The sequence below is a fragment of the Pinus tabuliformis genome, chromosome 5_2 (genome assembly GCF_031772625.1).
Source record: "Pinus tabuliformis cultivar Carrire ecotype Pingquan chromosome 5_2, CPIR1, whole genome shotgun sequence".
NCBI classification, from domain to species: Eukaryota; Viridiplantae; Streptophyta; class Pinopsida; order Pinales; family Pinaceae; genus Pinus; species Pinus tabuliformis.
The window spans coordinates 130,071,868-130,087,536 of NC_142306.1; the positions used below are offsets into that span (position 1 = coordinate 130,071,868).

The following is a 15,669-nucleotide window of genomic DNA, read 5'->3' on the forward strand; positions in this document are numbered from 1 at the left end:
CCCGACAGTGGGGATTTAAATGGTTACTAGTGCAGCTTCAAGGGCATGTGCAAATCAAGGTCATACGCGAGGAGCAACAAGTAGGGGCAGAGGTCCCAAGGGAAGGAACTCTTTCCAAAGAACCCCACAAAATCTGGTTCAAGGTCTACCACGCACCACTTGTTGGGGATGTGGGGTACCTCATTACCAGCGCGACTGTCCTGAGTTACAAAATGGTCACAACCGTAGAGAATGAAAAGCTCCAATGGGGGGAGAAAATAGCCACCACCGAATCTATGCAGCAGTTGATAACCAACAGGTTGAACACCAGTTTGTCATGGTAGAAACCTCAGGTATGATAAACAAAGTAAAAGTTAAAATTTTGTTTGATTCAAGTGCTACAGATAGTTTCATTTCACCAGTTGCATTAGAAAAATGTGGGTTGGCAGCCTATGAGCACAATGACTTTAAACAAGTTGAGATGGCTTCTGGGATAAAAAAAGCAGTAGGACCTAGTGTTGACCAATGTCAGGTAAACCTCGGGGTGTGTATGACTAAGTTGAAGGCATACGTCACAGCATTGGGGACATATGATGTAATTATTGGAATGGACTGGCTAGAAGCTCATCGAGCTTTGGTAGACTATTTCAAGAAGAAGGTGATTTGTTTAGATGATGAAGGTAGGCCAATTGAGATTTTTGGAATCAAGAGAGGAGTGTCGCTACGATTCATATCCATGATGAAGGTAAAACATTGTCTCCGACAAGGTTGCAATCTATATGTGGTCAAGGTTGTAAGTGACTAGAAAAGACCCTCCCTAGATCAACACCCTATTTTGTCAGAATTCAAGGATATTTTTCCTAAGGAATTGCCTGGATTACCTCTTGTAAGGGAGATTGATTTCACAATCAACTTAAAACCTGGTGCAGAACCAATATCTAAGACACCCTATAGGTGACAACTATAGAACTTTGTGAGTTGCAACTGTAGTTAAAAGAGCTCTTAGAGTTGGGATTTATCAGACCTAGTATTTCACCTTGGGGTGCACCAGTGATTTTTTTCAAGAAGAAGGATGGTTCCTTAAGGCTATGCATAGATTATATGGACTTGAATAGAGCCACAATAAAGAATAGGTACTCGATACCTCGAATAGATGACCTATTTGATCAAATGAAGGGAGAAGTGGTTTTCTCAAACATCAATCTACGATTTGGATACCACCAATTGAGGATTAAGGAAGAGGACATCTCAAAAACTACATTTCGAACTCGGTTTGGGCACTACGAGTTCATAGTTGTTCCATTTGGTTTGACCAATGCACCAACAGTATTCATGAGCCTCATGAATGGTGTGTTCAGGAAGTATTTGGACCAATTTGTGCAAGTCTTTCTGGATGACATTATTGTGTATTCCAAGAATGAAAAGGAGCATGAAAAGCACCCAAGGGTTGTATTGACTTGCTTAAGGGAAAACCAATTGTGTGGAAAATTGTTAAAATGTTCCTTCTTTCAAAAGAAAGTTCATTACCTTGGGCACATCATTTCAGGAGAAGGTATTTCAATTGACCTATAAATGGTGAAGGCCATAATGGTTTGGCCAGTACCGAAAAATGCTCATGAGGTGCATAGTTTTATGGAGCTAGCAGGGTATTACCGCAGGTTTGTGGAAGGGTTTTTGAGGATTGCAAAACCCATCACCACATTACAGCGAAAGGGGGTCATGTATGAATGGGCAAATGAATGTGACACTGCATTCACAAAACTAAAGAGGTTACTAACTAGTGCACCGATCCTTCAAGTCCTGGACATGGAGAAAGACTTCACTGTCTACACCAATGCTTCGAAGAAAGGATTGGGAGCTGTATAGATGCAAGAAGGTGGAGTAATAGCTTACACATCTAGAAAATTGAAGAAACATGAAGAGTTGTATGCTACCCATGACTTAGAGTTAGCAGTAGTGATGTTAGCTTTGAAACTGTTGAGACACTACCTCGTTGGGAGAATATTTGAGTTAAGAACAAAACATCAAAGCATGAAGCACCTCTTCACTCAAAAGGATTTGAATGCTAGACAAAGGTGGTGGAGCGAATTCATGAGTGAGTATGATTTTGAGATCTCATACATCAAGGGAAAGGAGAATGTGGTGGCTGATGCACTAAGAAGAAGACCACGAACCTTCTCCCTAGTATCCTTAAAGGTAAATTTGAGGGAACGTGTGTTGGAGAAACTCTTTGTAGATAGTTGGTCTTTAAAGGTTATCTCAGAACTCTAGAGTGGGAAGCAAATAGAACCAAAGTTTGAGGGATATGTCCTTGAACCAGATGGACTGTTGATATTTCAAGGGAGAATGTAAATACCTAAGGAAGGGGGTATAAGAAGGACCATCCTTGAAGTGTCACATAGAGCACTCTATTGTGCACATCCTGGAGTGAAGAAGATGTGCGCAGACATGAATAAACTCTTCTTTTGGGCAAGCATGAAGCATGACATAGTCCAGTTTGTCGCCAAATGTCTTGAATTTCAACAAGTGAAGGACAATCATTGCCATCTAGCAGGACTCCTACAACCACATGACATCCCTATGTCTAAATGGGAGGTAATTTCCATGCATTTTGTTGTGGGTTTTCCACTCACGTGACAGAGGCACAACGCTATATCGGTTATAGTTGATAAATTGACCGAAAGTGCCCATTTCATTCCAGTAAGAGACACTTACGATGTCACACTAGTTTTTATAAGTGTAGTGATTCGACTACACGGGTTACCCACAAAGATCATCTCTGATGGAGACTCTCGATTTAAATCTAGGTTTTGGACAAGTTTGCAGTCAGCACTAGGGACTCAGTTGAACCTGAGCACTGCATATCATCTAGAAACAAATGGGCAGACTGAAAGAGTAAATCAGGTTATGGAAGGCATGCTTAGGATGTACGTCATGGATAATCAAACTCAGTGGGAAAGGTACTTACCATTGGTGTAGTTTGCCTATAATAATAGTTACCATAGTTCAATCGGGATGCCTCCTTATCAAGCTCTATATGGAAAGCCAAGTAGGACACCGTTGAGTTGGGAAAAGTTGGAGGACCGAGTAATAGTTGGGCCAGAATTAGTTCAAGAAATGGAGGAACAGGTAAAACAGATTTGATAAAGGTTAAAGGAAGCACAAGATAGACAGAAGAGTTATGCTGATTCACATAGGATTGATCGCAATTATGAAGTAGGGGACCAAGTTTATATTCGTATCTAACCCAACAAAAGCACCATTCGGTTTGGGAAAGGGACTAAGTTGTCACCTCGGTTCATAGGACCTTTTAGGATCAAGGAGAAGATTGGACCACCCCTATCGTCTTGTACTGCCACCCCATTTGCATAAAACTCATGATGTTTTTCATGTATCTATTTTACGACATTATGTTTCTGATGAATCTCACAAACTGGATTGGAGGGAATTGCAGGTCTCGGACATGGGAACCGTAGTGGTCGAACCATTACGCATATTGGACCGTAGGGTTCGATAGCTCAGATGTCACATGGTGGACCAAGTTAAGGTCAAATGGGACAAGTATAGCCTAGGATCTACTACATGGGAGGATGCAAAGACTATACATCTTGACTACCCCTCACTTTTTGAGCATCTATGATGCCCATTTTTTTACTTAGATAGCTACCTATGCTAAGGTTCTAATTTGCAGTTCCATGTTATTTATTTATGAACACTATGTAATATTGATGCATTAGTTGGACACGTGAAACTACTTATATAAATAATTTGATGGATTGGGTATTGATAATGGAAATGTTTGATGTATGACCTAATGTATGACTTACTTGGTGATGATTTATCTAGTGCATGACATATCAGAGTTATTGTTGTTTCATGCATAGCTTAAGTGGATATTATTTATTTAATGAATGACTTAGTGAAATTATGATTTCTTTCCAGTATGAACTACAAAATTTACACATGGATACTAGACTTAATAACATGATGTTTAAGATCACTTATCTATATATATCTTGTTGTTATATAAATGCATGAATGAGAAATAACCCATAGATTAGAAAGAACTATATGATAGCCAAGATCTACTCTTCCATTGGGGAAGGTCGAGACATCTAATGAGGAAAGGTATGATGTACATTGTTCTATTACATTTTGTATCTACTAGATATGCACTCTTATGACATGGGTAAAATGTAAATGGCAGGTGAAAAGACTACTTGACTAGATTATTTAATGACAAGTATCCAACCAGCACTATAGTGTGGTCCATATTAGGGTGTTGACCCTAGTTGTGAGGAGGGGTGGAGGTATTTCCCACCGTGTAACCTCCAAACCTGGAATTATGGGAGGGCAGTGATGGACACGCTCCCCTAGACATGTGATGATGATTTCCAGTTGCCTGCTGGGGAAGTTAGGTCGATATAGTCGACGCTTCTGCCATATTGGTCTTATCAGTGGTTAGATTGGTATAGCCGATGCCACAATATATAGCAATAGAGGATGGATAGGGTGGGAACGGAAGTAGGTTAGGAAGGATAGGAGGATATAAACGAGTTGGAGACTCTTGATGGGACGTGATGTCATTGTCTAACTTATCAAATTTTACTACTATAACTCTCTCTCTATTTTGTTATGCCTTATTATTAATCGGCTTCGAATTCCTTGTATCTTTTTCACTCTAACTTCGGGATGAAGTTTTCTGAAGGGGGGGTGTATGTAATGCCCTACTTAATCTTATCATGCAAATTTTACTAGTGTTTAAATTACCTTAAAGTATTAACTTATAATTATCAAGAAATATTGGTACATACATACATTGATGAAACTGTAAATTTATTACTGATATAAATTTTGTTATTATTCAATTCCCAACTTACCTCCTCAAATTTAAATTTTGATAGGATATGGTCTCCTTCCATTTATTCCAATTTAAATATCCATATCCCCAAAATGTCCTCTCAAATTTACTTGGGAGAAGACATGGTCCTCTCCAATTAATTATCAAATTATATATTCATATCTCATCCCCAAAATGTCCTCTAAAATTTACTTGGGAGAAGACATGGTCCTCTCAAATTAATTACCAAATTATATATTCATATCTCATCCCCAAAACGTCCTCTCAAATTTACTTGGGAGAAGACATTGTCCTCTCCAATTAATTACCAAATTATATATTCATATCTCATCCCCAAAATGTCCTCTCAAATTCACTTGAGAAAAGGCATGGTCCTCTCCAATTAATTACCAAATTATATATTCATATCTCATCCCCAAAATGTCCTCTCAAATTTACTTGGGAGAAGATAAGTCAAATGTAAGGATGAGGGGGTAGTTATGACATTAATGATAGGTGGTTGAGGTGGAGAAGAGAAGGGGGCATAAAAGGGGAAGGATGATGGGAGGAGAGGGGGATCCTTGGTCTTGGTTTTGGTTTTGGTTTTGGTTGTGGTTTTGGAGGATTTTGTTTTGAGAGGAAGGTGGAGAAAAGAGAAGGGAGAGAAGGAGAGTATTTGTTTAACTTGGACACACTACATTTGGTTGGACTTGGACTCGGAGGGCTAAGGAACTTGTGGAGGTTTCCTGGGCTAGGAAATACTTCCTAGTTGGCTGGGAGGTAAATCCAGTCGAGTAGTCAAGAGGAGCATCCCAGCAAGATTAGGAGCTCAGGGGCATCTCAACTAGGCTATTGGAACATGTATTCCTCTATTTATAGATTACTCATGTAAGTGATTGCAATTATTTAATTGTGGGAAATAAATTTTAATGGTAAATTATCATCAATTAAAAGTTTAGTTAGAAATAAGTTATTTCCCGTTTTATTGTATCTAAAATTAGAGAAATTTAGTTTTGTTAGAGGACCCTAGGATGGAGCCTTACATTGAAGGTAATTTGTTGATTATTTTTTTATATGTCAACCATTTTATTCTGATAAGTGATGATAATATGATCAAGTCTTGCAAAGAGGATCTTTCAAGAGAGTTCAAAATGGAGGACTTGGGGCTCATGCACTACTTTCTAGGGATGGAAGTATGGCAAGGAGATGAGGAATTTTTTGTCTCTCGGGGCAATTATGCGAACGAGATACTGAAGAAGTTCCACATGGAGAGCGTTAAAGCCATTAAGACTCCTCTAGATGGTAACTAGAGGAAGGAGGATGCTACTTCCAGTGAAGTAGTGGAGGCTACTATTTACAGACAACTTGTGGGTTCACTCATGTATTTGGTGAACACATGACTGGACATTGGTTATGTAGTTAACCAGCTTATTCAAGCTATGGTTAATCCTACCAAACTGTATTGGAAGGTTGCTAAACATAAGTTGAGATACCTCGAAGGCACTACTCAGTTTGGTCTTTGGTACAGACGAATAGAGGGAGTGAAGCTTCAAGGCATCATTGATGCAGATTGGATGAGGAATATCAGTGGCACTCAGTTCAATAGAACTAGAGTACATGGCTACTAGTCAAGTAGCCTATGAGGCTATCTGGATGAGGAATATTCTTGTTGGTTTGTTTGGTTAGCGTATGGATCCAATAATGATTTACTATGACAATCATATTTGTATCAAACTCTCTGAGAATCTAGATTTTCATGATTGGTCTAGGCATATTGATATCCGGTATCATCAACTTCGAGATTGTGTGTAGAGGAGAATCATGTTGCTAGAGTACATTCCCATAGAGTAGCAGGATGTAGATATTTTGACAAAGGCCTTGTCAATATGCAAATTCGAGTTTCACAGACGCAGGATAGGGGTAGCATATAATCCCTTTATTGTTGAGAGGGAGTGTTAAGGAGAGAAACAAGAAATCCTAATTTAATGTGTCCTTGAGTTAAATTAGGAATAAATCGAAATTATATTCTCATAGCAACTTGTAATAGTTAACTAAGTTAATTTGACTTAGTTGGCTAAGTAAATTCGAATTTGAAGTCTATCTAGAGTCATGTAGAGTGATTCCTAAATTTTAGGGGTCCAAGTTGAGATATTTTGAATTTTAATTAGTTAACTCAGTCTAACTGAGTTAAAGTTAGTCAAACTAGTTCAAACAGTTGGAGGAACTAGTTGGAGGTCAAGTAGTGGGGATCGGCTTCAGTGCTTCTTCACTACTCCACTAGTTAACTGAAGATTCACTCATAAATAACTCATTCATGTCAGTTCAGAGGAAGACTAAGTTTAGATTAGAGTTTAGGGACAATGTACTATCAGTTGTATAAATTTTCGAGTTGTACAAATGGTGCATGTAATCAATAGAAGGCTACGATGGATTGCACAATTATGGTGAGGTGTTCTCCCAATTAAATAAAGGTTAATTCCCTTAGGGATTGCACAAGGAAGTAGGGGCTTGGCAGGTAGCAGAATTGGCTAAGTGTTGGCTTGAGATGGCTAGTGAACCAGAGAGATATATTGTACTTCTGTAGGAATTATTCAAGTTGGAAAAAAATTGTATTTTCTTCTCAGATCTTCTCGTTAATGCAATATAGATAGTCAGGGTTTTGAGCAGTTGCCTTCCCCAAATAAAGTTTATGTTATGTGCGATTGAAATTCTTCCTTTTCTGTTTATTGTTTTCATTGATCAATTTTTATTTCCGCTGATGAGTAGAGTAGATTCAAGTCTTTTGTTGTAGCATATTACATAAGCAGTTTGAATCTACAAGTAAAAATCTACAACATGCTAGGGTTTTTTTAGTATGGTTTGTTGATGATATTTGATCAGTTATGTTATGTTTTTTGTTGTCTGTTGATGATGTTTCTCTCATAATAATCTTTGTTTGGCCGTACTATTTGGATTGATTTGGTTATGGAGTGGAATTTTGATTAGTAATGATGATACTGTATGGTGATCTATATTTCGAACATTGATTTGTGATGAATTCAATATAAGATTCAATGATTGATTCAATGTTAGAGTGATTTAGATTTAGGTATCAATAATTTGAGATTTGTACACAAATAATCTTCAGGGGAAGCATGCACATATGTGGGTGTGATTCACAAGAGTACTGTATACATTCTAACATATGTTTGATCAAGGTTTGCAATGACAACATTTAGTTTTTGTGATGATGAACAATATATGGATTGGTATATTAATGAGTGGTTGTGTATTGATATGACCTATTGATCTATTGCATTGGTTGATTAATATTCAATGATTAGTTTGTTGATGTTGTAGTTATTCAATTGGTACTATGATTGGATGATTTGATTCAGTGATTGGTTTCAGAATTGTTGCTTGGTTTGGGCTTAATGATGGAAGTGGGTCCAATCTGAAAATATGATGAACTGTGGCCTGAAATTTTGATGCTTTGAGTCAAGTGGATCCAGTATGAAATATTATGAAACACTGTCGACAAGAGATGTTGAGGGTTGCAACCTTCAATGAGGAAGTCGAAGCTTTCTTCTAGTAGTAGCTAGAGAATTTGTATAGGGTGTAGGAGCTCCCTTCCAATAGTAGCCGGTAAATGAGATCAAGGGTTTGGAGCTCCCTTCCAATGGGTGATGGAGAGCGAGAGAAGGTTGTAACCTTCTACAGGTGGGTGCCTTCATACTGATATGAGTTTGCACCAATACAAGATTGTAAGAAGTTTTTCTTAAAAAGATAGAGACAACGAGAGCAGTTGTTTTCTCCCACATTGGATTTCCACCCAAAATCCTGGTGTGCGTGTGTGTTGATATCTTTCTTGTGTGTTCATGATCTATCTTCTTCTTAATTCTCATGATTATTGTTTAATTAATGTATAATGAAGTAATAACACACTGGTTAGAAGATGAACAGATGATGAAATATAAGAAAAGTAGATAATTGGGTATATGTTGTTTGTATTCATAACAGTCATGTACATACGCGGGTTACATAAATAATAGAACGTATGGAAATCAGAATAAGAAAATAAAAGTTGAAATGAGTTTAAAATACTAATTAAATCACCCCCCTCCCCCCCCACCCCCCCCTCAGTATTTTTCCCAACAATTATCCCATATTGGGTTTCCCAAGATACATATTATTTTAATTTGTTTGGATAATGTACTCTTTTGCTTATTTATTTTATTTTTAATTTCAATCTTTCATAGTTTTTTTTTTTTTTTTTGGCAGATAACCCATGGGAGATTTTAACCTATGACATATTGCAAGGAGTTTCTTAAAAATGAAACGTTCACCATCAATTCAAATTATTTCATAAATTCAAGAAATAAGCTAGTAATAATTAATATGGAATCTAAGGAAATATAATGCATAATCTAAGTATTAAGAACACTATAAGATATGTTGTGATATAGGCTTTAACCATGTACAATTAATTTCTATAAATAGGTTCTTAATAAAATAGAAAAGATGCAATAGTAAACAACATGTAAACGTAAAGACTTTATCTTAGAAATTCAAAACTGGGAAAACTAGAAATATTTTTCAATGTATATTCATGTCTATGGTGTTACAATACAACATATATATCCTATAGCATCCATAAACCTCTAATCCATTTTACCTATATTAGAATCGAAGCATAGTTCCTTAACTAAAACTGCAAAACTGTGAAAACCCACCATGTGCCATAAAAGTGCTTTTAGCAATGTTGTGTACCAAAAATCACCAAAAATGGACACAAAATACCACTTTTTGTGGGGGGAGGGGTGGGGTCAACGGCCCCAAAACCCTATACATGGGGGATTTCATCGCCTTATGAGCCCCCCTGAACAAGGGGGAATTTTATCCCCCTATGAACCCCTCAAAACAATGGGGGTTTTTGACCCTCCAGGTGACCCTCCCACTGCACATTGTGCATTGTACAATGCGTGGGGGTGGTTATGAAAATAACACATACCTAACATTTTCCCACTTGTTATTTTGTTTGCAAACAATGGGTTTCAAGAGTACATGATAAGCAATCTTGGGTAATAATGACCATTTTTTCCCTACACCAAGAGAACTTCTTATTTTTTGTATATTTTGTTAATGAATTTATAAAATTCTTCAAAGTGTCCACCTTTTCCAGCAACACCTTCTTATCTTCAAGTATATCTCTCATGAAGTTATACTAAACATCAATATGTTTTGTTTTCGAATGATAAGCTAGGGTTTTTTCAAAGGAGATTACACTCAAACCATCACAATCTCTCCTTACAACTTGCTCTACCAACCCTGTACCTAAACCTAATCATTGTAACCATATCGTTTCCTTTCTTGCATGAGTGGTTGTCATGTATTTAGCTTTAGTAGTTGAAATTATCACTATAAATTATTTTTTTCTCATCCAATTGATTGCAACTTAAAATAAGTTTAACACATACCTACCTTTAGATCATCTATGATCCATAGATTTGTCCCAATTTACATCAAAAAATTATGTATGTCGAACTCTCTATCTAATCCTTGTATTCCTTGGTAGCATAATCCATAGCCAGTAGTGCGACGCAAATACTTGAAAACCTTTTTTACTGTGGTGCATTGATTCTTCCTTGGTTTTGACATATACTTGCTCAATACTTCAACTAGAAGTGTAATTTTTAGTCTAGTATATACCAATCCATACATCAAGATTCCAACTGCAATGGCATATAGAACATAAGAGATGCCCTCGTAGTCTTCATGTGCCTTGGGACATGGATTTGCAAATAACTTTATATATATAGGAATAAGCATTTTATCAGTGTACATTCTTACATTAGAGGAAATTTTAGCTTCAAAGTGCCCATGAAATTTGCACATAATTTCCATGTCATAATATGTAAACCAATCAAAATCCTTTAAATTTAAAAAGAGGTACATGTAAATATTTTGGAGGGAAAGAAGAAAAACTTCAATTTTTTAATTGTATTTTTGGTTTATCTCCTTGTAGGTTTACTCAAATTTGAAGTGTAGACGCTCGTTGGATGCGGAATTTAATTACGCATCTAATGAGTACTCATTATGCATACTTTTGAGAAGACACACATTGATAAAATTTGAAAATACATTAAAAAATGTGTTGAACACACGCTTTTAATGTATCTTCATTTTTTTTATTAATGTGGGTCTTCTCAAAAGTATGCATAATGGGTACTTGTTGGATTAAGAATTTAATTCCGCACCTAACGAGTGTCTACACTTGAAATTTGAGTAAACCTATAAGGTGATAAGCCAAAAAAAATTGTTCTTTTCCGTCTAAAATTCATAACTCTTTTATTATTATTTTATTATTTTTCTTTAGGAGACCACTTTTAGGCTTAAATTTCCTCTAATGCATATTAAACCTTTGCAATATTGTCCTAAGATACTTCCTTTGACTTAACTAGAGTTTCATATTTTTCTGATCTCTTTTAGTTTCCATGCTCAAGATAAAAGTTGCAGCACCGAGATATTTCATGTGAAATTTATATGACAAGTGATTTTTTTCTTCCTTGATGATTTCCATATCATTTCAAATTAGGAACATATCATCCACAAACAAGACCAAATAAATAACATGATCACCAAGTAATTTGAAATGCATACATTGATCAACATTGTTGCTTCTGAAGCCAAGTCCCAATATATAAGTATCATTTTTTTATGCTACATCCTCAGTGATTGATTTAACCCATATATGGACTTTTCAATCTACATAATAACTCTTTATTTTCTTTCATAACAAATCTTTCTGGTTGCTTCATGTATATTTTTTCTTCCATATCCCCATGTACGAATATTATCTTCATCTCCACATTTTCTACTTCAAGATCAAAAGAAACAACAACATAAAAAATAATTCTAATAGAAATTAACTTGATAACATAATAAAAAAATATCACAAGAATCAATTCCCTCTACCTCAAAACAATCTTTTGCTACTAATCAAGCTTGTTATTCTATTATTGACTTAAATAATATAAATACCATAAAAAGCCCAAACTTGTTGTTTTATTAATGATTGACATAATGTAAATATGATATGAAGCTAATATCTAATTGTTTCAATAATACATTTTTATGATGTATAAAACACACTAACTATATATATAGAGATGGTCGTGTAATACCTTGTTCCTCTTATCTTGTTTAATTATTTGATGTAAAACCCCAAATAAATTATAATTGGTTTTTTTCTTTTGATATAATTTATTGTATTTACTCAAAAAAGAGCACTCTTAACATGTGAGTATGTAAAAATGTGTTTTAGTAATAAACTCTACATTTCAGGTCTTAGATTGAGTATTTGAACAGTGTATTTCAATACCCCTATAGTTTTGGGAAATTAAACACTTCTGAACTTTACTTCTAATGACATAACTACATGCATATAACATAAACATGAAACCTTTAATTTTTCTGAGAGTTTATCTAATTCTTTGTTTAATCAATACACAATGAACATGTATCTTCACTACATGTTAATCTAGCTACATCCATATACAATAAAAATAGAATCCTTTCAATTTTTCTAAAAAATTACCTAATTCTTTGTTTAATCCATTCACAATAAACATATATCTTCATTACATATTAATTTAGCTAAGTCCATATACAATAAAAATGAAAACCTTTAATTTTTTCTAAAAATTTATATAATTCTTTATTTAATCCAAACACAATAAACATGTCTCTTCATTACATTACATGACATGTTAATTAATTTCAAATAGATAAGTTTATTAGGAAAGAAGTTTAGTGATTCAGTAATAACAAGTTCGAGTGAAAAATAATACAAATCTTATTACTTGCTTTGATGTCATAAAAGATGGTAAGCAAAATATTTTATTGATATAGACTAGCTTTAAGTTAATCGTGATGTTTGGCTTGTTGAATAAACTCTTTTTTTTGGTTTGATATTAGGTTATCTATTACATACAGTTGCTTTTCATGCTTTAATGTTTAAAATGATTTATTTTGTTAAATTATATAAATTTTGTTGAAATAATTTAGCAAACACTATTTTTATTTCTAATAACTATTCACCATGAATATATATTATATAATATAAAATAATTATATTACTTTCCTCTAATAAATAAGAACTTATCAAAAAAAATTGAACTACTTTTATTATACTCAAACTCAAATTCAAATTCAAATTATATATATATATATATATATATAATTAATTTAGTTTAAAAATTATATTATATAAATAATAAAGTTAAAAACAAAATTCTTACAACTTAATATTTATAATAAGCAATAAATAAATAAAGCAACAATGAATTATTCACAACCCTTAACTCTTATAATTTTTTATTTTTATTTAAATGAAAATAATCTGCCCCCTCTTAATCGCAAGGTAAGAATGAGGTTGCAATAAACTGTTCAATCCTCTGGACTTTTATAAATCTATTTATTTATTAAACCAAGAAAAGAAATGGACTCGAGCCCTTACAACGAAAATGATAGAGCCACCAAGCTCGTGGTATCACTAACAAAAAAAATTGAACTCCTAGCTTTTAGGACAAAAATCATGGAAGCATCACAGCCCATCATATAGCTAGCAATCAACCAGAATTTAAATCTAAAAAATATAACGATAATTCAATCCAACCAACAACAAAAATCTGCAATTAACCCTAACTCTTTTTAAATCATAAGTAGATGTACAAAATCCCATCTCCACACATTTATTGTGAATTAGTAGAGATATAAAAGCGTGTACGTCAAATATTAATAACCTAGTTATATAATATCACATAAACGTTTCACCACATTCACGGGATAGCTGGAACATTATCATTTGTTTGTTTGTAGCTTGACTGGTCAGATATCTTCAACTATTTGTTCATAGCTTGATTCATAGGAGGCGCTGTGGCAAGCGGTGCCTGGAATACTGATTGATTCTGCTTTTCCAGATTTCCCGCCCACCCTGCGTGTTCAGATCCATTTTTAAAACCTAAGAAACCATAAAACCAAGTCCCATCTACACTTCTGCCATTAACTATCGAAATAAATAGAAGATCACCTACCGAGAGAGGGATCAAAGCCTCGGTTTCTGAGTTCTCTGTACTCCTGACATAGGGCACAACACTCGCAGAAGCAGTGAACAAGGCAGTCTCCACAAGGCTTTTCTGCCAAATTGAATTTGGAGCGCAGTCTCTTTCTGTAGAAACATGAATAAAAGCAGGCGCAGCCCGTAAAATAGAGCAGCAAACCGTACAGAGTTGCACTAACCGCGCAAGCTGGAGAGGAACAATATAATATGAAATCATGAAGGCAGAGGAAAATAGCCTAATTTTCAAAATGATATTTTAGTTTGTTGTAATAGATTTTTTGAAGATTTATATTTGAAATCTGCAACTGTGTAAAATATAAATTTGCAACTGAGATTCACATATTTAGTATCTTGATGATGAATAAGACGGATCTGGTTTCAAACATGGATCTTCAAATCAATATGAATGAGATAAATCTAGAAAATCTATTACAACAAGCTAACAATCTCAGAAATCCTAAAAATATTATAGGTAAAGCTATGCCGGGCTTATTCAGTACTGAAAAAAGCTAACAATCCCATAAATCTAAAATTGATATTTTAATTTAAGTTAATGGAAGAATAAATAAATTACTTACAGGTAGAACCGCTATCGGCTATCTCGGCAATCTGACCGAAGGCGATGCAGGGGCACCAACATGTGAGGCAACCTGCAATAGTCATTCAATTAATAGGTAGGGCATATAACTAAATACTGACCATTCAATAAATCAAACAACAATCCTGAATAATTGAGTGAGCTAAGAAATGAAAATATACATACAGCTACTGCAATCTTTACAGCAGCCACAGATTCCAGTGGTCCATTTGGAGGGATGTCCCCCCTGCTGCTGCTGAAGAGGCATTTGAGGGTAATTATTAGTATTGTTGTATGCATCGTAAGCCGGAACGCCAATAGCTGCTGCAGGTTGCGGATACCCATGTATTGGGTAGGAAGGATTCTGATAAGTATAAGATCCACATGCATCCATAGGCTGTTCATCAACCGAGGGATACATTCTTTCTTTCTTTCTTTTCTGAATTGAATTGAGTTAAGTTGAGTTGCAGGGAAAAGAAACTCAACGCTAAACTACTCCTCTGCTCCTCCTCCTCCTCCGTTACGCGTCAGGGTTATTCAATAAATACAGAGATCATGGCATGCTGACGTACGTTGAATTTTCACGCGGAGAAGGGCGCTTAGACTGAAAAGCCTGGAAGCTGCATTGAATGGCTGCACAAGCAGCCGCGAGTTGGGCATCTACTCGACTGAAATAATAACACGCTCAACTATCATCATAACCAATATCACCTAATTACCTAATTTGTCTCACCTAATCACCACATAATGCTAGGTTTCGTCTTCCTTTTGCTTCCTGATTTTTAGTTTTAGTGGTTCATTACAATTGCGTATAGTGTAGATTTTTATTGAGGTTCATAGTCAAATTAGACACTAAATTAGTGTATTAGGTTTAAATTTCGTCTTTTTTTTGCTTCTTGATTTTTAGTTTTAGTGGTTTATTACAATTGGGTATAGTGTAAATTTTTATTGAAGTTCATAATCAAACTAGACACTAAATTGGTGTATTAGGTTTTTTTTGTAAAACAAAGGACTATTAAGTTTATTAAAGCATACATATTCTACTCTTTACTTTTTAACTTATAATTTTTTAAGAAAAAACACTTGCTTTTAACTATTAAACCCACTCAAAATGTATCTTTCTAATTATAATTATTCATAAAATTTTAAAATAATTTTAACATATAATTTATT

General features: G+C 34.9%; 1 protein-coding gene across 1 annotated transcript; it reads right to left on the reverse strand.

Moving 5' to 3' along the window:
* Positions 1–13,418: 13,418 nt before the first annotated feature.
* LOC149157847 (protein PLANT CADMIUM RESISTANCE 7-like) lies at positions 13,419–15,153 on the reverse strand. The gene is made up of 4 exons (XM_089437666.1): positions 14,683–15,153; positions 14,498–14,569; positions 13,894–14,106; positions 13,419–13,793 (listed from the first exon to the last, which is right to left on the reverse strand). Exons 1-4 carry the CDS (start codon positions 14,915–14,917, stop codon positions 13,702–13,704), a joined length of 612 nt encoding a protein of 203 aa, XP_089293792.1. The 5' UTR covers positions 14,918–15,153; the 3' UTR covers positions 13,419–13,701.
* Between the last annotated feature and the right edge of the window lie 516 nt (positions 15,154–15,669).

Bases quoted from the DNA above. Each gene is read 5' to 3' on its own strand.
- LOC149157847 (XM_089437666.1), bottom strand. From the start codon at position 14,917: ATGTATCCCTCGGTTGATGAACAGCCTATGGATGCATGTGGATCTTAT. The intron at 14,570-14,682 runs GTATGTATATTT...TGACTATTGCAG, and splicing joins CTGTAAAGATTGCAGTAGCT to GTTGCCTCACATGTTGGTGC. The intron at 13,794-13,893 runs GTAGGTGATCTT...CTGAACACGCAG, and splicing joins AGGCTTTGATCCCTCTCTCG to GGTGGGCGGGAAATCTGGAA.